Genomic DNA, 24639 nt, shown 5'->3' with positions numbered 1-24639 from the left:
CCGTCACATATAACAGGCCCTTGGAAAGAAAAGGTTATTTTCTTACCGTTCTGTATGTTTTATCATTTATACTTGATAAGTCTATGAACATTAACACTTCCAATGGTTCGTGTGCCTAAAATTATGAAAACGTAGGTAAAATACTGCATTAAACATTCGGAATACATCTTTTGCAAAAGTAATCCATCATCAGTACCTATTCCAGCTTCTGATGTCGACAGGACTAGGGACAGAGAAAAAAATTGTTTTCTAGAGATTATTTTCGAATCACTGACGGTGAACGAGTTTTAAACATATATCGTATTTGGAACGATGGATATTTTCATCTATGTCTCATTATCCACTACTCCATTTATGCCATTCCATTTATAATAAAGAATCTAATTTCTCGTCGGTCATCGAAGACTGCGTGTGCATTCAAGGATCACGTGTTACAGGGTCATGGATACAAAACGATGGAATCGAGGTAAATGAATATGTCTAACAAAAACACATATTCAGATGTGTGGAAAATCACCATAAAACAGGGCCAAGTTTGTGGATTCTAGGGTATTTTATGAGGTGTAAACGGATTGCCGAGGTGCCGAATATATATGTCCACAAAGAGGGATATTGGTGTATAAAAAGCTTACCTTGAAATTAAGTTGGGCACCGACAATAGAAAAGATCGAAACGCAAAGTGCAAAAGAATAGGCCGTCATGAAGCAAAATATAATTTCACCCATAGCCAGATAGCTTCGAATAACACCATACAAACTAAAGCATATCATTGGTATAGCAACAGCAAAGAATGTGAAAAAATAATGTTTCAACAACGAATTCGTCGCTTCAAGTATCTCTACGACTAAGTTGTGCTGCTGTCGAATTTTCTCCAAGAACTGTTCAAATTCAGCCACGTCTTTTAATTCAGTGCTATTAAACTTTTCAATTCCAATCTTCAATTTCTTAGTAATGTGTTTAAACTCAAAAATCAATAGGTAACTCAAGGCGCATGTAAGTGAAAACATCAAGTTGAGATGAAGAAGGGAAAATAGTTGACTTGATCCAAGGAACAGGTACGCCATGATGGAGTTTTTCACATCCGAAAAATTGAAAGGATACATAAGTCTTGCCATTTCTTCTCTATATGGAAGACTGACCAAAACACAAAACATGACAGAGTTAGAAAAACCATTAAAAGAGTTGAAGGCGATGATGGGTTTCAGATATTTCTTTAAAGACCTCATCTTTTGAAATGGTTCAAACAGCGTGTGATATTCATTTAATACTTTAAGAAGTTGTCTGAAATGTTTGGTTGACGAAATATAGGTCAACGTAGGTACGTAAGCAGATCCGACATGATAAGAGACGAGAGCTAGAATCGGAATCAGGCGCGCAGAATGAATGTCCATGTACATCACAATAATATACTTTAAAACTATACCCCACACTATAATCTGTACAAACACGAATTGAAACCAACACAAAAACTTCTTTAAAGAGCATCGTTTTTCAGTTGGTGAAATTACCCATCCAAACAAGCCAACAACTCGACCAAAAGTAAGAATAGGTTGAAAGGTTGAGAGAGGATCAGTTATCGGATCAGAGCATTCCATTTCGCTTGCTTTCTTTGCCTCCATTTTTATAGATCTACCAGAATTCAAATGGGTTTCAACACGAACTTCCAAGAGATAAAGTCTTATATAAAAGAACAAATAAAATACATCAATTTTCAATTCAGCAATTAGTCAACCAGTTTCAATATTTGTACATCACTCGAAGTAGTAACAGCAATAAAGGAAACGTTTCACATAATTTTCGTTACAGCTCGGTTAGAATGTCAATCGTGAATTCATCAAGAGATTTATGACGGCACTGTACTCTAATTACATGACTTGAAATAACCAGTAAAGTTTTTACTTTTTTACTCAAACCACTCCAGTAAGGGTCTAACATAACCCTTCTTATTTTTAAGCACAAGTTTTGACCTTGCCTAAAGACCTATTACCCAATGGAATTACACTGGTCTAACAATAGTCTATAATGCTCCGTGGAATACACATTTTGTTCGCGTGACATAATCCTAGCGCATGAGGGGGAAGGAATTTGATTGGTTAGATGCGATATGAATAAGAATGAAAGTTCTATGGAGACGTTGTTAGACCTTCCTGGAGTGTTTCACTAAAATATACGAGATAGAAACGGGGCGGTAGTCCACGGTATAATATTCGAACTGATAAAAGGTTACCGTAACTATCTACATTAAACTGCTCCAAAATCCAGTGCCAGATAAAATCACAACAAAAAGCCTTCTAAGTGAACATTTTTCAGAAAACGTTGATTATCTTAGAGATCCAGGTTTATTTGTAGAATTGGTGACTTAAGGTTACTGAAAAATTCTAAGATGACGGCCAAAACCAAATAGATAGATTCAACTTTAATTGACTATATCGACTAATGATTAAAAATGTATGTAAAAATAACAACATTAAGATAGCGAATAATAGTTTTCATTGATAATGACTTGATTTTTATGTAAACTATTGTAAACACGATGTTAATAATGCAATATTTACAAGCTTAATGGAACACATCATTACAATCGACTGATAGAAATAGATAATAATATCTCTATATTGCAATATACAGCTTTACATGGATAGGCTAATGGATATATTTAGAGAAGAAAAAGTTTTAGGCTCACATCATTTACAAAGCGCCCCATATTCTGCATTCTCTTTTGATTAATTATATCCAAACATAAATTTTAATTTAAAAAGGGAAGAAAGCGAAAAAGAATTTTGAAATTTTGCTGGTGTTAGGGAAAGGGTGATTACTCTGTTTAAAAATATTGTTCCATGGTATTTAAATTCGAAGCTGTCACACAGGGGTTCACAATATTGTAAATTCCGTAGTGTTAACGAAGATGTATTACTAATTATTCGGTTGTATTCAATTATTAGATTAGACGTCTAAATTTACAAACGTTTACCCTTTACAATACTGATATATTAATCATATCTCTAAAAATGAATTTGTCGAACAGTATATTCTTCACAATTTGAGATGTGCTTGCGTAGCAGAATGTTTAAACATACAATTTCGAAATAAATCTGGTCAGTGGAACAAGTCCACAAAATTTTACTTACAGGGGCGGTATCAAATTGCAGGAAAACATCTTAATAATAAAAAAAATTAATCACATTAGTCTCAGAAAAGGGAATAGCTCAGGTAAGCTCATCAGTAAAACAGTTCAAATGTGTATGCATTATTATCCGTGCTTGAAGGCTATTGACGACTCGCCTTTTTCTTTACATGTACATCGTGTTTCCTAAAAAAATAATTTCGGGTACCCCAATTTTCAGGCAGAGGATAAATCAGTAAAAAAAGCTTGTTAGGCAAGGTAACATACGCCCACTACCAGCTATCAGAAATTATAACAAAATCTTTAGTGGCTTAATAATGATTTTTCAAATAATCTTAAAATCATCTATAAATCAAGGCAAAAACCTGAAACAGTTCGTAAAATTATCATCAAATTCAAACAAGAACAATGTCTCATCACTGTACGCACAAGCGCAATAACTCTGAAACTGTTCATCCGATTATTACCAATTTCTAACTAGACTTAGATCTCATCATGCATATCTAGTTTTATCAAGATTGGATAAAAACTGTAGTCTCTATCGTGCCTGCAAGCCGAATTTGACTAGTTCTTACTAAGTCAAGGGCAATAACTCCGAAACCCTTCATCCGAGTGATATCTCATAAATATATACATGCATACCTAGTTTCATCTAGGTTGGAGAAAACTGTAATCTGTATCATGCCTACAATCGAATTTGATACTTTTTACTAAGTCAAGGACAATAACTCTGAAACCAATCATCCGATTGTTACCAATTACGAACTCGACTGAGATCTCATCAATACATACATGCATATCTAGTTTCATCTAGGTTGGATAAAAACTGTAGTCTCTATCATGCCTACAAGTCAAAATTGACGCGCTTTTACTAAGTCAAGGGCAATAACTCTGAAACAGTTCATCCAATTATTACCAAATTCGAACTTGACTGAGATCTCATTAATACATACATGCATAGCAAGTTTCATCAAGATCGGATAGAAACTGTAGACTCTATCGCGCCTACAAGAAATGTGAACGGATGGACGTGTGCGGGCGTATAAAAATGAAATTCACAGTTTGAGGTACTTTTAGAGGAATTGTAAAATGTTCGTACAGTTTTGGTACTTCTGAAGACTATTTGCATACATTTAAGGCCGAAATAAACCCCCAAAAATGATCTTTAGTGGTGTTTCGGTTTCTTATTATTGAACATAGGGGAATAGATTCTGTTGCACTTATCCGTCCACCTCACCAGTTTACATAATGATTCTTGGAAACGATGTAATATCAGTCCACAATTGCTGCTAGAAGAGTAACTGTGTTAGATAACAGCTAACAATTAAATATCAATAAGGTTAGGTTTTTTATTTTTCGAAGAATCTTTACCTTACCAAAATTGTTCTCTTTAAGAAACTTTTAGACCTATCAACCCATGGCAGCCAGTGGATGAGGATCCAGAAGATATATATTTATGTACATAATGTTTCACATGCTCGTAGGGAAAGCACTATCAAGAGAATTTATACATGATTCTGTTTAAATCCTCTACAACATAGCTGTTAAAGCGCAAAAAAACATGGTGACTTGACATGACACCACTAACATCGGGTGTCAAACGACAAAGGTACTAAAAGGTGTAGTTGTATGTGGAATTTAGATGAACAAGGTTGTGGTTATTTGATTGGTCTGTAAACTGCAGCATGACCACGGCATAAGTTACCAAAGTACCCAGCATCTGTAAAAGACAAAACTATTCATTGGTTAATTGAATTTAAAAAAAAAGAATTCTCGAAATGTTGTCTCTAACTGAGGTACCATTAAATTTAGTAGGTCTCCAATCGTTAAAGAATAAAGCTTCTGTTTTTATCCACTAAACCATAATGCTGGATTGGGCCCCAAGTTATTGTCTGATTAGTTTATATATCCCCTGGGGGTTCGCTGATACAACTAGGGGCAGTAGTGGATCTTGATAACGCCAGTCGCTTTAATTTGTTGGTTTAGGAAAAATATATATCATTTGATTAGTCGCCACAGACGTTAGTATAACAAATTGTAGACGACTATATACTTGTATAATTTTTTAAATTATTGACTAGTTACCGTTATAATTTTTGACTATTAGAAGAAGAAAAGTCTTACTGCTAAAATAGCTGTGCTATCCAGGATAAACAGATCACAAATGTTATATCCAATACTCGGTCCATTGACTCTGTTAACAAACATAGAGATCTGAAAATGATAACAGAGATCATTTACATTATCACCACTTGATACTGCTTCCGAAAACTTTTCTTTCCTGACCATGTGGAATCAGAACAAAGGTTTAAAAATACTGCATTTAAGTATTCCACAAACATTTGCCCAGATCGTTTTAAAAGTTTTGGTGCGTATGTAAGATATGTATTTCTAGAAGAAATAAGCGCAGCAATTATCTAAAGTATACAATGTGCTTAAAGTGATACTAAGTCTTAGAATTAACATAATATTTAAGAATTTTAAACTTGGCGAATAAGAGCCAGTAGATATACCTTGTGTCATAAATAACATAAAAGGATCCTTAAAAAAACTTAGTAATTATCCATAAATATGCAATTAACTATTGAAAAACGCTTAATATCAAGATTAAGCGTTTTTTAATAATTACTTAGTTTTATGAATTTTCCAATTTTCCATATTTTACATGGATTCTCTTGTAACTTTATGGCCTTTATGACACCAGGTAAGCTGACTGACGAATATATACTCATATTGACTATTTCGAGAACTTAAATTTTATGCTCATTCGAAGACGTAGTATCACTTTAAATCGACAAGCTGATGGATTACAAACAAGAAAAGGACTAGACTTACTGAGCGTTCGGTTTTCTGTGTTATTTTGGTAAGATTTATCTTTAATAAGACGTTCAACGGTTTGTGAGCCTAAAAATGAATTTTACAAATTTAGTTTGTTTTATCGAAGCACCGGTATAACAAAATCAATTGATGACACCATCTTTGTACATTCTATTTTGCTGTTAAATCTCTTTGGAGGAAATTTACCTCCAATAATCTAACTGTCGGTATAATAATGTGACCATGCGACGAGCGGAATCTATGGATTTTACATATTATAACCTTCCTACAAATTTTGATGGCAAATTAAGAATTAAAATACTTTACCTTCAAATTTAATTTGGCACCGATGTAGGAGAAGAGGCAAGCAGTAACCAAATTGGATGCCGTTATAAAGCTGATAAACAATCTTTCATTATTGGTCAAAGCGTTTCTGATCATTCCATACAGCATAAAGCAGGACACGGGTATAAATGTGGCAAATAAACCAAGGAGATAGTGTTTAACGACAGAGTTGGCTGCCTCCATACAGTCAATCAAACTAGCATGTTCTAAACGTAGATTTTCAATCTCATTCTCCAGCTTCTCTCCCTCCATGTTAACTGTGTCTTCTACTAATCTTTCTAAATTTGAATTCAAACAGGAAAATTCTTTGACAAAGAGAAAAGTAAAAGCAATTATCATCCCCATCATTGAATACATATGTAAAAGTACGAGGAGTTCGTTGAAGAATAGAAAAGCCAGAGTTAGTGCGTATTCACCATCTGTATCATCTGTAAGGTTTAGGGGTGAATACATTGACTGTTTGTCTTGGTCAACTATCTCTGGTATCAACAAGCTGTATATACCAGCATCAGCCAACGAGATACCAAAGCCGATGATGGTGAAAGCAAAGAGGAATTTCCGAATACATCTATTCCTTTTAAAGGGACCATATTTTAATTGATGTCCATCAAGCCTCTTACAAAGCAATTTTAAACTTTTGCCGCTGGTTAGGTAGGTAGCGGTTGAAGTATATCCTGCGCCAACGTGGAATGTAAAAACAGCCAGTAATGGTAGTATCCGTGACGATTCTTGTTCACTTTTCATTATAAAAACCAAGCGGAGAGGAACAATCCAGATAATAACATTTATCATCACGAAATACATCCAACAAAACAATCTAGTGAGAAACCGACATCGTTCATGTTCAGAGTACGCAGGAACATACAAGGAAACCAGTCTCCCAATTTTGATGTTAATTTTGAATAAACTTGATGTAGAAATAATATTTCCATCTTGGATAATTCCTTTCTCAGCCATGTTTAAATATGTAATACTACCGATAGGAACTATGAGAGCCAAATGACGATGTGATTTATGAGGCTTTTAGAGACAGTGTTTGTATAATTGTTGTTATATTTGTTTATAAATTGTTTTTCCGGAATCATTGATTTCGCTAATGATCTTCTGTAGCCTACTTGTCCTAAGCATGCCGTTTCCATGTGCCGGCACACGAGTGATCTTGGTCTTGTCAAGAGTTTCACCGACCGAATGCGGACACGAGGAGACAAAACAATCTACAGCCATGCAGTCGTTTTATACTGAGTCCATATTAAGTGCGGATCACGCTATTGAAAGGAAAATTAATCTGATTGGATGATGACGCCCTGTAATACGTCCTGTAGACGATAAAACAATAGGCGAAAAGGTCAAACTAGTTTGAAGCGCGGTCACACGTGAGATTTTACTCAAGATTCGAGTCGGCGACAAAAATCGGCGACCATGACTGTTCGCGTTCCCTCACCCTTATAATAAAGACTCTCATTGCTATTTTCCGACAAAAAAATGAGACCTTAGATCCCGTTTGTTGGTTGGCATGCTGACAAGGGCAATCAATTTCAAACAAGCCAAATAGCACAGAAAATGAATTACCCTCATATGCACTTGAGTGACTAAGGGCATTCTTATGACAATGTTCTGGAATGAAATAGCGTTTTCTACCTCAGACGCAGGAAGCCCTCTCCATATTATATACCGGTAATTCATTTACCGTCTTAGTCAATTATGTACAAGTCCCTGTGGTCGAACGGGCACCTACAAAGCAGACGATCAATAATTTTCGTACATTTAGATTTTATTATTTCATTCACCCAGTAAAACAATACTTGTAATATTATTCGTATATATAAAGTAAAAGATGAAGAAAAATTTAAATTATACAAAAGAGAATGAGTCGAGAATTTTTATACGAAGATAAAATTTAGAGCTAATCACATGATCTGTCAGCGACCAGCTGAGTTTGTAAATATTGTTTGTTATTTGTCGCAAGTAAGTCAATTTTTTAATAACTATTTCCCCATGCCAAGTAAAGATATTTTTTGCATTTTGTAGATCGGAGTTTAATCTTTTCATCGCTCAAATTTTTGCGGTTGATTGCTCATTACTTTTCGAGAAAATAGCTTCTGAAAGCGGTCGATTTGGTGGAAATTTCCACTGAAATTCGGACAACGAGTTCTAAAAATAAATACCGGTCAAGAAGATTTTACAATGTAGCATCCTGGACAAAGAGGTGGGCCATTGATCAGAAAATTGACTTATAAAGTTCTTTTGCATTAAAGTATATTTTTCTCGATGACTCAAGAAAATCAATTATCGATAAGACGTGACGTAAAAAGTCGGTCATGTACTTCTCAATGACACTGACCTATTTTATTCGGCAGACCTCCACCGACTTTCTGGGCAAAAAATATTTTGTTAATTAACCGCATTGCTTTAAGTAATGAATTTTTAATGCAACCGCATATTTCGATTTGTTGTTAAACCAGATTTAACCCATGAAAACTTTTCTATCAAGCTTCAAAAGGATTGAATAAGCTGAGATGTTTCTAAAAATAACTTATGACTTGGCTCTGAGTTAACTAAGAAAAATTAAATTATTACATCATCATCATCAGATGACTTTTATTTAATTTAACTAGCATGATGACAGGTTTATTAGCAGGTCATTTCAAGTTTAATTGTGAATCATTTCCATAACTTATATGCATATGTTTCTTTCTAGATTTATGCACAAGCATGAAATAATATCAATAGTAGGCCTACAGAATGAAAAGATAGCAAGCTCCAAAGGCAAACTATTCAAAATAGGCCTACTGTCAGCATAAGCAAAATAAACAAATTATTAAAGAGAAAGCAATTTGAACTAAATACAAGATCAGTTTTAACCTTTTTGCACTGATAATCATTTTTTCGTATGCACCAATATAATGGGTTAATTCATTGCCATATTTCACAATGTTTAGGAATTTTGTTACTAGTTATAGATTAGATAAGCCAGATATAGAACTCTTATTTGTTCCTTAGAGATAAATACAGACAAACAAACTACAACAGAACACTAAGTGTCTATCTTTGTTTACATTGTGTTTGAATGTCAAAGTTTGTTGACATTGTGTTTTAAATGTTAAAGGAGGAATATTGTTAATTATTGCCTGATTTGGATAATTCATGAATAATGTAAGTCCGTGTATTTTCCTTGTGAATGATTCAAGTCAGTGTTTCTTGCCTTGTCTTTGTTCGATGAGGAAGTAGGCTTAATACTAGTGCCTAGGCCAGTGCTTTTTTTGTAAGAGAGTATCTCTTATAAAACCTTAAACTAGTGTTAAAGTCAGTCAGAATCATATTTTGGTAAGAAAAAAAACTCTAGAAAAACGATGGACTGTTTATTTATGTAAATAATGGTAATGTATCAGTTTGATTTTTGTTTCAGTGAGTTGCAGTATTAATTAACTTCCATTGATAGCAAATAACACACTTAAGTAGGCCTACCTTACTTTCAGAAACAGGAATTTTTTGTATAAGCTAATAAGTAATAGTGTTCACAGGTTACTGTCAAAGTTTGAGTCTTCAAAAGCATGTGTGTCCAGAATTATCCCTTTTCAAAGATTAAAAAGTTTGAAAGTCAATAAGACGACTTTCCTGGAGACTCTGTCATGAAAAAGATATTTATAGAATTTATAGTTTGAGGTATATTTGAAAGGATTATGTGATTATGCAAATCTCATAGGTACTTCTGAAGACTATTTACATATATTCTTACTAGAGTAAAATCAACCACCCTGTCATCTCATCTGTCCCTTAAATTACACAAAATTATTCTAATAGTGGGGGCTGTGTTGGTCTTAGCAGGAATCCTTTTATCATACACCATGGTTTATTTAAAAAATATGTTTGTTTTTTTTTAATTGATAAAATTCTCTTATCTCTAAATTGTCATGAGAGTAATGCATGATATAAAATATGTCAGCTTTGTTTATATTGATATGATCAGGAAAAGATAAACTTTATAAATGTGTAATTTCCATTATATATGTGTCAAATATAGTAAAGTACTGTTTGGATTTTTTAATTGTGGATGTGTAGAGGCCTACAAAATAAGGTGAATTGTACGATTGTGAATTTGTTGTGATATCTTGTTATTCATACAGCCAGATATTAATATTAAGGTATTCAAAATTGCTTTTCTGAAGGAAAATTTGACATTGATTAGTTTAAATTATGATGAGAAACTGTAAGTGTTATCAGGTTTAGTCTTCATACTGTATATCCTTAAAAAAAATTCTACCTCTTTCAATTTTCAAACTTGGCAAATAAGTCTGCCGGTATATATATATTCATCTTTTTCATATTACCGTATGTTTGCATGATTAATGTATTTTTATGGATGTATGTTCTATAGTTATGATACCAATTAAGTCAGCTAATGAATAAACACTCTATTGTTCATTCTGAGAGGTTGAATTAGAGTTCTATGGTTGAACAAAGATTTGCATCTGAGTTTCTTACATTGCAGATATAAAGATGCTTCTGGTTTGTCCTTGCCTTAATGTTAAAGTCTATGCAAAATCTTTAAAACCTTGTGAGGGTCGATTCTCAGGTAAGTCAAACAATTGCATGTTATTTTGTTCCTTTTCTTAGAGTTGGCTATCTTCGTCCACTAAGTTGCCCTCATAATATAACGATTAATGAAAATAATTTTCACAACATGAGAGTTCCTTTTGAAACATATTATTGACAATCATACACTAGTGATTCACCTTTAAAAGCTAGAATTAAAAGAATAGAATGTAGTACTGCAAAAATAATTTCATTTCACACTGTGTATTGCTTCATTCCACTGCGTATTATTTGCCTTTTAAACAGAAACAAGAGTTAACAGTGGTAGAAAGCTATCAAACTTAATAAAAATAAGCCAAATATTTCTATCAAGATTTTCATGATTTTCTAAACTTCAATTTCAGACTTAGTTGATGATTGTGGTGATAAACAATTAATCGATTCATTAGGGGAAGTCACTCTTGATAAATCTGGTATATGCATAGTAAGTTATTTCCCTGTGTATTTTATTCATAAAACCTTGCATAAAAACAGAATGTGAGAAGTTAGCTTTTAGAAAATTCTGCAGAACAAAGACCTGAACCAAATTTAGAGGCCTAGGACAAACCCAAAAGCTGGTGAAATGAATACTGTATATTTGTGAATATAATGCACATCCCATTTTACCCTCTAGTTGATCTGAACATAATCTAGTAAATAATGGGCTAGGCACCCAGCAGGCACAAAAAAGTTAACATAACACAGACACCATAGTCTTTTCAGAAATCAAGTAAACATTTTTTTCGTATCTTGTGCCATTATTGTTTGTGTATTATTTTTTTAAATTTTGTTTATAGGAGCATGAGTTCTTAGTAAATCAACAATCTTGTCATCAGTTTCAATTGTATGAATGTCTGAGTTGTAAAACTAAAACACATCTATTAGATGAAGAGGAAGACATTGTTTTAGTCAACACAAAACTTGAGGTATAGTTCTTTTACCTTTTATTCTTTAATGTACTTATACAGTTACCGTAATGCAAGAGAGACGTTTCAAGATTTTATTTTAATACAAATCCTTATAATAATTATTTTTACTTAAAACTCCATATTTAAATGTGTTTTTGCAGTCTGATAGCTCGGTTATAGAACGACTACAACAATCTGCAAATTTCTCTAAACCATATAAAATCATCTTAATGAAGCCAACAGAATTATCAGGAAATGCTCCAGGTGAGTAGATTTATAAAGGGTACTGTAGCACAGTTGGTTAGAGTGTAAAAAACTTTACAAGATATCATTTGCAGTGTGAGTTCTAATCTCAGTCAGCAAGTGAAAGTCTGCCAACCTTTCATCATTATTCCAATTGACCCAGTCTGATTTGAAGCCTGGCAATAACAAAGTGTTTTATGACCTTTTTAGCTTTGATTTTGGACTGTAAATCATTATTATCTTTATTCATAATTTATTGTTAATACATTTTCTTTGTTCTTTCTATTATTTTGTTATTTACAAATTTCTCTTCTTTACATTTTTTTGCATCCATTATTAAAGGATTCAAGCATATTTGTTTTCAAAACGGTAAGTGATATTTGTATTGTATGGACTATTTGTTGTACTTGTACTTAAATACAACATTGTGCTTGATATACATGTATCTCTATTTAATTCATTACTTTTAGATCCACGAGGATTTGAGTCACTTCAAACTCAACTAAATGAAGTCCAAAGACAGTTGAATGATTATATCATAGAGGAGGAACAGAAAATGGAAGCCAAAATTCGGTGAGTTTGTTAGAATCTTTACATGTCTTTTGCTTGATAACGTTAAACAAATATTGGTAGGTTCTATTCCCTGTTGACATTTGTAAACTCTGGTGACCTTGATATTCATTATGACACTTGACTCAGTTAAAATGTGTAGCCTACAGATACGATTATCTTGGAATGATGAATGCTAAGAAATTTGACCAAGGACCAGCTGGTAGATTATCATGAACCTAAGTTGTTATCTTTGAAGACAATTACAACTCTTGTATGAGTCCATGATGAGTCATTCAAAAAATTTAATTTAGATTTCAGCTTTGCTATAATTATTATTTGCCATCACATTAATTTCTGTGGCAGGCTACGCAGCTAAAAGGGTTATTGTGATCAGATATTTTTAGAATATTTCTGCAGAAAGCAAATATCTCATTAACATACTTTTTTTTTAGATTGCAGGGACTTGTCAAAAAGATTAATAATGATTTGATTGATGTTTTCAGACGGTATGAAGAGGAACAGAGAACAACATTCCAACAATTTAAAGATGAAGCTAAAGGTGATAAAAGAAAGATGATAAGTCTAGTTTTAAAAGCTGCTGAATCTGTTGTAGTTGAAGAGAATGACAAAGATATGGATTACTTCCCTTCCCACAGTGAGTTCTCTCCCTTTATAAAGTTAGGTTTGGTTATTGTGAGTGTAATGATGAGAGTGAGATGTCAGTCTTAAGGACTTAACTTGAAAATGCCATAGAAAGTTGTATACATTTTGACTCTTACAGTAACTTACAATCTCCAGTTTTATTGCACAAAAACCTCAAAATCAATATCATATCAGTACACTTCATATCAGGATCTGTGGATCATAAAAGAGGTTATTTTGTCTAGCAATCTGTGATGTGATACGCTTAAAATGAACCTTTCTGGAGATCAATGGTGACTATAGTGTCAAAATCTGCCTATCATTCATGTAACCTAACCATGGTGTTTCATTTCAGACGAACACAATATGCAATCGAGAAGTCCTGCCAAAAATAAATCAAACAAAAATAAGGTAAGTTGAATTCAGTTGCATTATCACAGATATGATTTCAAAGATATAGCCAACAATGTTATAGTTTCTATACTTTTATTCTGCTGTACACTCATGATAAATTCAATAAGATTGCTTTTTTTTTGTCCAAAAATTAGTAACTGAAAATGTTAAGCTTATATTATCAGCGATATGGGAATAAACCAGTTGCAGTTGGTTTATCATAGCAATGATATACCATTTATTAGAATTAACATAAAATTTTGATTCTCATCCTTGGTCAATAAAAGTATATATCCATAGTTTTGACTAAAATGAATATTTTTTACAGGCGAAGTCTGGTATACGAAACACATCTCAGTCATTTAGTGGTAGATATCACCAGTCAGATGTGGATTCAGAAGCAATGTTTATGTTAGATGAATTAGATCAAATACCAAATGATGAACCTTTTTATGAATCTGATGAGGAAGGTGATATAAGTCCTAGTAAGTGTTCTATAATTAATATTTACATTTTATTGTCACAGGTTACACTCTCACACTGATTTACCAATGAACTTCAAATTTCGATGACGTTTATCATAGACATGACATAATCTTCCATAACAATTGGATTTAACATACGAATACACGAAACATTAGACAAAATTACAAATTACTTGTGGGTTAATCTATCGACAAATATGAACTATTAAAATGAAAAATTAGGTGACTGTATCACTTTAAATTTTGTGTCTTAGATGGTCCTTGATAGACCTCCTGATAGGTCTATTTTTTCCAGATCTGATCTTAATATTGTTTGAGATCAAGATTGAGTCCCTTTGTAAATTTTAACCTGTTATTGGGTTGAATCTACAATTGATATACCATTTTAACAGTGAAAATATTTTGTTATTGAAGGCAACATTTGATATATTTTCTTGTATTACAGTGAAATCATATGAAGACACGCATCATTCATCTAGATCCAGTCGACAGAATCTGTATTCATCATCAGTACCTATATCAGTACCTAGTATGTGGGGTCAGAGAAAACATAGTACCGAAGATGAAGATGATGAGGATGAGGTAAGTGACAAGATTGAGGACCAGCATCAAGAGTTTTGAACCCTACAGTGCCCAATAACCATGACAATGCAATTTGCTACTGATACGGTGAAAGCTTTTATGTGAATGCTGTGTGAAACTCTGTCTAGAGTTGTCCTTTCTTAATTCTTTTCTCTATTTTACATGGTCGTGTTTTTTAAATTTGATTGCAGCTAATGTGACTGCATTTTTAATGAATTTTTTTAATATCAATTTGAATGTTTGGTTGTGAAATATTTGATTGAAAAGTAAAATATTTGGCAGATTTTGATTGTTGATAGCAAATTTTATTTGATTAAATGTTTTTCAGTTGACTCCATCTGATCCAGATCATTTAGGTGACAGAATGAAAGCCTTAGCAGAAAGTATCACTGACACTGGACGATATATCTTTGGTGATAGACCCAGACCAAGAATAAACACTGGAGATTTTGGCCATTAGCTGAAGCTAGGAACAACTTATATTTAACAGCTGATTAACCATTAGACTTAAATAACACTTGATTTGAAACTTTCATTTCTGCCCCCAATCAAACGTATGAAAGTGGATTTGTCACATTCAGTATGTTCTCAGAATAAATCAAAAAGAGTTCTGTTTTTTTATGGTTGATTCTATTCCATGAATATTAACATTAGAGTCTGAGTAGTCATTTCATTATTTTGAATAGTTCTGTCAAAAACGTGAATGGTTTGATGAGCTGTTAAATTGAGATTTTTCTAATCATGGGCATTTGTAGTTTTTTAGTCTCTTTCTATATTTTGTACCGATGTAAATAGTTAAAAATAGTCATTAGTTAATGATTGTCTTCTCATTTTATATCAAAATTGTTTTCTTTAAGATATTATAATTCTCTATGTGTAAAAGTAAGACTTGTTTCTCTTTAAGAATTGATAATCGGGCATTATGTATTGCTAAAGTGTACCTCAGAATATGTCCTCAGAAAATTGTACAAGAAATTTTAGTGATCAGGGATATAGGCAAAAAAAAACCCTGGATATGGCAAGACATAAAAAAACATACAATTCTGCATAGATAAAAAACTTTGAAGCCTGATAAAAACCAATGTTCTTTTATGTATTCTCATAGTCAAAAGACTTAATCCAAATTTAAGGCATAATATTTTTGACCTTAAGAGGATTGTAAAGAGGTTTTCTAAAGTTTTAAATAGAAAATTAGAAAAGTTCATCGAGCCATTCTGATGATAATACAAGTTTAATGTTAGTTTAATATAAGTTCTTATAGTTAAAACTAAGCAATAAGATAGAGGTTGTATTTTGTAAATAGATGTTATTATTTTAAAACCAAAAAAATGTGCTTTCAAAGTCATAGTGCTTATCTAGTGTGGCCATATAATCAGGGTTTGATTTTGGTTGTATATTTTGTGTCATTTAAATCATTATTTTTTTTCATATGTTTGATACTTGTATGTCTAGGGCACTTTTTAGAATTAAAAACTGAAGTCTGGTTGTAATTTAAACTAAAATTCAAGGGCAGATGATGAGTTATATATAATGTGATTGTAAACTAAATATTAAGACAACTTCAATCCTTTATAGGATGAGTTTGCATTTAAGTTGTTTTCAATTTTTTTTTATGTGAACTTATTAAGATTCTGATTTTACATCAGGCCCGCAGCTACAGGACTGTTTACATACTGTATATCATTAAAAAGAATTGATATAACAAGATATTTATTAAGTTATTTTTTTTTGTTAACCCATACTGTATGCTGTTACAGTCAAAACCATACTGAACTTTTCATACTGTTATTTCATTTGTTTATATTCATTTTGAGGTTTTTCATCTTACACCATTATTTAGAGTTTACTGATATTCATTCTGATGCTTCCATTATTCTATTTAATTTAATATATTTATACATGCTTACAACTTTCTTTCCAAACCACACAAGTAGTAGTATTTATCATATTGTAGCTATTGGTGCTACCAGTGATAAAGCTTAAATTTTCTACTATGTTACTTGTGCTAGTGGCTGATAGAGCTTAAATTTAGTCACCAGTAGATGACTGTTTTCCTTTAATGTCAAGAATGGCACTATTTGCTTGTCAATTACAACTAATGCAAACTTTTTCTTTTCATACATTTCCTGTCTAAAGTCAGTATGAAAAATATCATTCACAGTTATTTTCAGTTTTCCTTGATCACAATCGAATATTATTTGATTTTGAAAGGCTTTCACTTTGTCACTTACTTACTAATCTTCTTATTAGACTATTTATTCTTCAAAATGCAAATTTTTTTACCACATCTTTACCGTTTTGTCTTTTGAAGGGTAGCACCATTTGGAATGATGATCACGAAGTTTGGAACTTTCCTTAATCTTAATTGTGTAGTAATCAAACAAAAATTTGTTTGAACATAAAATTTAAAAAGAAATTTGACATCAAGTAGAATTATCACATGAATTTATTTTCTCATAATAAGATCTGTTGTATATATTCACTTAAAATACAAATACTATTAATCCGATACTAATACAGACGACAGTCTAAATACACTAATTATCATTATTTACATTTCATACTAATTACTATTTAGTCATTTTACCATTCAACCTTCACTGTTTGTTACTTACCGTGAGTAGAACAATATTCTAGTCCTGAAATTGATACGAGTGCCATTTTAACAAGAAAATATCTACTTTTATTCAATATTTTTAGTTTTTTCAACGTTAAGATGGAATTCTGACAACTCTTTTGTATCCCGATATACATTGGAGACACATCGAAACCAAACGTTCATGGTTAATAAAGTTATTATCCCCATAATTACGGTGTAAAATAGAGGGCCAGGATTCCGTTTCTCAAAAATTTGTACGATAAACTTGCGTGTTAAATGAAGAAAAACGTTTTTTATACATTTCCAAATCATTAATTCACAACGTTTATGCTCGTAGGTTAATCCACGATATTTTGAGAAACTGGGTCCAATCTTGGCTACAACCTTAGAAATTTGGCTCAATTGTCTATTGTTAGTCCCAATTATCTCAGTGCTGTAATATTTCATATCTTTGACTAATGTATGCAGAATACATGGTATTCTTTATAATATTATGCATGTAAAACGACCTGTGAATAAGGCGATGCATGTTTGTATGTGTTCTATTGACTATTTCTGGATTATTCAATCTAGTCTGAAACTTGCTGATAATGTAGCGTGCTGATATTGTACATGCTGATGATTTAACTTGCTGATGATGTAGCTTGCTAATGATTTAACTTGCTGATAATGTATCTTTCTGATGATGTAGCTTGCGTCTGATTGTTCTTGTTATCAAGAGAAGAATCAAGATTTGCGATTTTTTTTTTATTTCAAGCTGTACATTTCAGTTTCAACGTTCAAGTGAACTCTGTTCAATTTGAATGCAAAGCTTTCTTTAAGGGTTATGGAAATTCCTTTAAACAAATTTCACAAATGTTTAAAATTATATCAGTGGCTAAGCAGTTGTCAACAAATTTCGGACAATGTTTAAATCCAGTTATTTATAAGTTGAAAGCATTTTTTGTATGTTAAAGATGATGTATTCATGTATTAGTCATTTTGTAATATTCAAAAGAAGAATAATTAAGAAACGGTTTGCCAAATTACTCCTGATTTTAATGAAATATATTGTAATGAATTTTTTATTTGAAAGCATTTGAAACTTTTGGAAAGAAATGCATCAATTTGCTTATCATCGATAATCTTTTGACTCAAAGCCAGAGCAACGAACATGACAAACACTTATGAACAATTTGATTCAAGTCGTTCCATCAATCCCTCAACCAGTTTGATTCAAAATCAAGATCAATGATGATCAATTGGTCTCAAATGATCATAAATTTAACTAACACTAATGACCCTTTAGACTCATAGTATTGATAAATTTAACTAGCAATGGTGAATCAATATAACGATCAATTTGACTCGAAGTGCTGCTCAACTTGACCACAATAACGCATTTGGCGCACAATGAATGATTTACTTGCCTCAAATGTTAATCATTTGACTAACAATAATGATCAATTTGACAAACAATAATAATCAATTTGACAAACAATAATAATCAATTTGACAAACAATAATAATCAATTTGCTCGAAATGATGATAAAGTTAGTCCCACTATGAAGATCACCTAGACCAACAATGATGATCAGTTTGACCACAAAAACGATCAATTGAAACATCAATGATCTATTTGACTCAGATCGTCAGTAGAGACTCGGGACGATAGATTTACAATATTGGACTTGTCACATACATGACTATCGTTAAATTCAACAATTGTATCGTATATTTTCTGGAAATGATTAACGATACCTTTCAATATACCTTTGATATTTGGTGTAAAGAGATCCAATGGCCTTATATTTGTATAATATATTAACAAAGTAGTTATTACACAGGAATAATGTACATATATAATGTATTTTCTGTATACAGACAAAGTCTATTTAGGCACAGAGCCATCGTATATCACTTCTAACTACTGTTATGATTTAACATTAATTGTATACTTTTCTAAGTAATAACAAATAAAAGAAATAGTCTCCCAAATCGGCTCTGTTTAGGCCTAACCAGCATTTATAACTCAACTAGCTTTATCACTTTTCATAATAAAAAATAGGGTGCACGTTGAACATAATCTAGTCAATGGCGATTTTTTGTAGTTTTACACTCATCGGATTGTTTCATTTTTATTACAGAAATATTAATTTGGGTGTGGGTAAGCATAGAATAAACATAAAAACCGGCCTTAACTACATTCCACCGCAAGAGACATGAAATTAGAAAACTGTAGCCCTTTGAAATTAGACATTACATTGTATCGATCGTAGTCTACAAACAATTCACACATTTTTAAAAGGGTCACTTATGAAATATCTATGACCGATGGTTATGAAAGCTACCTTAGAAAGCAGATATTTTCTAAGTCGAGCCAACTGTAATAACTAAATCATTTAGAACGGATCAATGCCAATGGTTTGGCCAATCACCAACTGTTAGAGAAGATCCACGGAACCAAAGTTATTTTCGTATGAATAAATTGATTTCCAGTATGATATTTAAAAGAACCAATATTATATAACATTATATGTTTTCGATTGAGGTCGTGGTCTCTATGTTGGCTACTATAAGACTTATTACTTATTTTTTTGCCAGATTGATTCTTTGATTTTAGATACTGTGTAAAATTGTAAAGGATTGGAGGACAAAAGTTTGAAAACAGGGTTGTGGGTTTTCATAGAAAGAATCATTTTTTTTTATAAGGATAACAACTTATCTTCACGAGGATCCTTTCTACCAACTGGTCCGTGGTCAAACCTCTTGGCATTGATCTTTATCGATTTATCCATAGCTGGGTCATACTTTTGTGTCCCTCCCTTTAAGATCTATGTACACGAATCGGAAATGTTTAAATAAAGTAAAGTGGTCAGAAAATGATCACGATTATGTTGCAACGTTTCCTAGGAAACGTTTAGAAATCCAATATAGGCCTAATTATGTTTTACTGTATCTATTTCGAGTAACCATCAGTTGTAGGTTTGGATCAGGTAATAACGACCAGAGTAACATAGTTTATGAAGCAAAGAAGATCTTGTTAAAAAAATGCCCGGAGAAGTTAGGGCTAACGTGAAAGATATATGGAGAAATTTCCTTAATGAAACCTCTATTCATGGATTACAGTATTTGGTTGACAAGAGTCATAAAAATGTTGGTACACGAATTTTCTGGTTTCTGTCGGTTGGTTCATCGCTTACATTTCTGATATTTAATCTATACACAAATTTGGATGCCTTTATATCTTATGATCATGAAACGAAAACAAGTCTGAGTTTTGTATCGGAAATGGTTTTTCCTGCCATAAGTTTCTGTAATTCTCATAGTTTTGATAAAAGAAAAGTGAACGATTCGGGTATTTTATACCAATATCTAGAGAAAACGTTTGATTTCAGAAATCACGATCAAGAGTTTATGAACAGCAATTGGAACCACACACAGTTAAATTTGTCTGATCTGGATGCAATATCATTTAGTCCTGAAGACATCGTTAGTTTTGCTTTTCTACAACAAAACCATTTGGAAACTGCAAAATATTTCAAGACTTCGTATCGAGACCATCTAGAAAGTTGTTTGACTCTGAATGCCCATTGGTTTGAAGACAACCCAGAACCAATAGTACTCAGAATAAACGATGGTGTCAAATTCTACAATTTAGTCAACCAAGATAATTATGCATTCTATGAAGCTGAAGCCTCCATGTCAGTCCTCATCCACTCACCGGACGAACCATTAGATGTCCACACCCCTAGAGCTGTCCTATCCCCAGGCAATTCCTACAAGATACTTTTATCGACGAGAAAATATTCTTATCTTCCTTACCCTTACAAATCTTACAATGCTATGGACTGCGAGCAGAATTTGGAAAAAATAGGAAGTCTGAAATATTTTCGTCGTTACACATATAAAGGTTGTTTACTGGAATGCTTGACGAAATATGTTGTAAACATGTGTTCATGTGTTACGGAGTATATAGTTCACAACACAACAGATGTGCCCTATTGTACACCTTTCCAAAGACAAGACTGTGTGTTGCCTATCACTCGGCAGTTTTATTTGGACTCGTCTAATTCTAACAACATCACAGATTCCTGTGTTTGTCCTCGCCCATGCTCTGAGACGAAATATATAACTGATTTATCATCAGGGACATTTCCTAGTATTCGTGCCGTGGACAAATTAATAGCTGCAAATATTACACAAAGCCTTGAACATGCCAGAAACAATCTGTTAAAAGTAACTATATCCTTTAAAGACTCAATGGTCGAGCATATTTACCACGAACCAAATATGTCCATCTCAGACACAGTTAGCATTATTGGTGGTCTCATGGGGTTTTGCCTAGGAGCTAGCATCTTGTCTATCGTGGAATTCGTGGAAACTGTTTTCTGGTGTATTTTAACTCTTATATCGACTTTCATTAAACAAAACAAAAGGGTTGGTCCAAAGCAAAGCAAAGCTACGACAATGAAATGAAAAACAAAGTGTTATTTATGTCAATGGAGGGAGGGAATTCTCATTTTATGAACTTCATTTGATTACAACTTTTCTAAAATAGCACACTCTTTTTTTGCTTTTTGAATAAAAGACTAATATCGTAAATAAATCAGTGCATATACTTTAATATTTAAAAATATTCTTTCATAATTATGAAATTAAATTGGGTTTTATGTCTTACTTTTCTTCTACATTTATTGGGCTAATCAAAACTTGTGAAAAAAAAATTGTATGCAATGGGGGATATAACACCAGTAGGCTTCAACCTATTTTCATTACTGGTAAAAGGAAACCTGGTTGAAAAACCTGGTGGTAAAATTTCGTCCATTTCTGGAATTGAAGTATGAACGTGTTAACGAACATTTTACAGCTGTGATTTGTCAAGCAAGTGATAGTTATATTGCGACCTGAATATAGTCCCCAGCTCTAGAGCCTTGAGGGATAACTCTGACACTTGTTTCCACTGATGTTGAAGCTACCAAATAGCATGATCACGTAACAATATGGAAGTAGTATTGGTAAATAATGACTGCCATCCATTAGTCTATCGTGATAATGTGATAGATATAGCGCTAGCGTACCTTTACGTACGTTTGGATATAGACATAGTATCATTTTTATCTTAATCTGTGAAAATATCGTGGCTGCTAAAGAATTAATTTAACACATTCTCCATAGAAAATATTGGGTGCTCACACTGCTCGGTTTCTGCTGCACCATCTGTGACACTTTTTAACGGAAAATTGCGTCAACAAAATATTTTATCGCCAAATAGCCCAAATTGCACGAAGTTTGCTTGACGTAATGCGTCAAGGCCGATGACGTCTTTTAATAAATGACGCTGCCAAGAAACGTACGAAAGCTTCACATTTTTTCGTAAATTTTTTGAAGAAGATCTGTATTTTTACCAAAGCCAATGTAAATTTGCTCAGCTGTGAACTCATACCAAACAGTTTAAAGATCGGGAGATGATATACTAGTATGACTATACGCTCTGTAATCTAAACTACGTTTTTTCAAGAAAAAAGGGTAATGACGATAGATTGTGTACGAACATGGATAAAGGTAAGTAGACATCTGGATAGACCTATATATTGGTCGCTTACTTCCAATCTGATTATAATAAGATTACAATTTGGTTTCGTAATTATTTTGTGTTCCGTCTCCATTGTAGGCCTAATCTAACGAGATTTATCCCCAGGCAGCTATTTATAGCAATCAATCACACGACATTCTACTGCCAATAAGAATCACTTGATGATATCAGCCCACACCTGTATCCAATATCTCTCGTCCCTTTTCCGTAATAAAGATAATGCTCTAGTAAATAATAATAATAATAATAATATAAAATAATAATAATAATAATAACACTCTTTATTTTACATGGGTCCTAGTTGTACAGTTTATGTGGGAGTCATTTGATTCTTTAGCCTGAAATTGCAATGCAGATATAAGTCCTGCCCGAAGCTAAACCAACGTTGTGTTGATGGGTTTTTCACCTTTCAGTTTCAAAGTATAAAATAGATAAGAAGCGGTGCATTATTCTGAAGTCTTTCCCTTTCGTCTCCGGATCAATCTCAATCTAAAACCACGAGCCAGATCATCTGCAATTGGAGTACATTTCGCCATACTCTGCTTAAATCCAAAGACGTTAGCCCCAATTCTTTCCCAACATAATTGCTTTTAGCCAATAAATATTTTGTGTTTTATTCCAGACGGTGTTTAAACCTATATGAAAGATGGATCAGTCGCCTATAATTCCCAGTTACGCGATCAGCATAAACAGAAATATTTACACACAAAACGACATTGAAGATGAATTTCCCCAGAGAAGACCCGAACAGAGTTGCTGGAAATTCAAATGTTCTCCAATGTGTGTTTTGAGTTCCATCTTCTCATTTATACCAATATTACACGCAATAAGAACCTATAACCGACGTGCTGCTCTAAATGATTTTCTTGCTGGTATTTCAGTAGCTTTCGTGCACCTTCCTCAAGGTTTAGGGTTTGGACTGTTAGGTTCACTAAAACCAATTCATGGAATATATTCAACATTTTATCCAGTACTGCTGTATTTGGTATTTGGAACTTCTCCCCATGTATCTCTTGGGACTAATGCTGTACTGGCCGTGTTAACAGCTAGTGTCGTTGAACGAGAAGCCAAATTGTGGGTTGATTTGAATAACCACACTGTTATTTCTGACGAGGAAATCTTACAATACAAAGTCGGTATTTCCATGATGTTAACATTTTTCGCCGGAGCTATATTGTTACTGATAGGTCTACTAAGGCTAGGATTCCTGACCAACTATTTAGCAGTTTCATTCATTGGTGGCTTTACGACAGTATCGGCTATACACATCACAACAAGTGAAATTGGCAAAATGTTAAATATTGAGGTGAAAGCTTATTCTGGAACAGGCAAAATCATTAAAACCTTTATTGAAATATTCTCCAATATCAAAAAGACAAATATTGCAGATTTGATCATTTCTATAGTCAGTATTGTTATTTTGCTAACCGTGAAAATATTTGTCAATGAAAAATACAAGGCACGTTTGAAAATTCCAATTCCAATAGATTTAATTGTTGTTGTATTATCAACAATTATTTCCTATGTTTCAAACTTCAAAGATGTTTATGGAGTGGCAATTGTTGGAGATATACCAACTGGAATGCCACCACCTATACTTCCAAATTTTGAGTCCACTCCTCGAGTAGCTAAGGACAGTTTTGTGGTAGCCATATTGATTTTTGCACTGACTATTTCAATGGCTAAACTAATGGCGAAATTGAATAACTATGAGTTGAATAATAATCAAGAATTGGTGGCTTATGGGATGAGTAACTTGTTTAGTTCGTTTTTTCAGTGTTTTCCTGCTTGTCTTTCCCCT

The 24639-nt window shown here is 32.9% G+C and overlaps 5 protein-coding genes across 5 annotated transcripts; 3 read left to right on the top strand and 2 right to left on the bottom strand.

Moving 5' to 3' along the window:
• Positions 1-34: 34 nt before the first annotated feature.
• Positions 35-1619, bottom strand: LOTGIDRAFT_159431 (hypothetical protein; the record flags this gene model as incomplete). The annotated part of the gene is made up of 2 exons (XM_009053745.1): positions 35-115; positions 633-1619. 2 exons carry the CDS (start codon positions 1617-1619, stop codon positions 35-37), a joined length of 1068 nt encoding a protein of 355 aa, XP_009051993.1.
• A 3117-nt stretch (positions 1620-4736) lies between these two features.
• On the bottom strand, positions 4737-7243 carry LOTGIDRAFT_159430 (hypothetical protein; the record flags this gene model as incomplete). Its single annotated transcript, XM_009053744.1, has 4 exons — positions 4737-4844; positions 5249-5338; positions 5960-6028; positions 6269-7243. The coding sequence occupies 4 exons, from the start codon at positions 7241-7243 to the stop codon at positions 4737-4739; spliced, it is 1242 nt and encodes a 413-aa protein (XP_009051992.1).
• Positions 7244-10783: 3540 nt separating this feature from the next.
• LOTGIDRAFT_231573 (hypothetical protein) lies at positions 10784-17364 on the top strand (the record flags this gene model as incomplete). Its single annotated transcript, XM_009053743.1, has 10 exons — positions 10784-10859; positions 11224-11303; positions 11656-11784; positions 11928-12030; positions 12480-12582; positions 13065-13216; positions 13559-13614; positions 13925-14081; positions 14527-14663; positions 14992-17364. 10 exons carry the CDS (start codon positions 10784-10786, stop codon positions 15121-15123), a joined length of 1125 nt encoding a protein of 374 aa, XP_009051991.1. The 3' UTR covers positions 15124-17364.
• Positions 17365-21088: 3724 nt separating this feature from the next.
• LOTGIDRAFT_114942 (hypothetical protein) lies at positions 21089-21721 on the top strand (the record flags this gene model as incomplete). Its single annotated transcript, XM_009053742.1, has 1 exon — positions 21089-21721. One exon carries the CDS (start codon positions 21089-21091, stop codon positions 21719-21721), a length of 633 nt encoding a protein of 210 aa, XP_009051990.1.
• Positions 21722-23616: 1895 nt separating this feature from the next.
• On the top strand, positions 23617-24624 carry LOTGIDRAFT_114864 (hypothetical protein; the record flags this gene model as incomplete). Its single annotated transcript, XM_009053741.1, has 1 exon — positions 23617-24624. A coding segment is annotated over one exon (1008 nt), but the record flags the coding sequence as incomplete, so codon positions are not given.
• Positions 24625-24639: the final 15 nt, after the last annotated feature.

Source organism: Lottia gigantea (assembly GCF_000327385.1).
Source record: "Lottia gigantea unplaced genomic scaffold LOTGIsca_20, whole genome shotgun sequence".
NCBI lineage: Eukaryota > Metazoa > Mollusca > Gastropoda > Lottiidae > Lottia > Lottia gigantea.
Note: the sequence above shows the minus strand (reverse complement) of the source record. Positions and strands in the feature narration are given on the sequence as shown.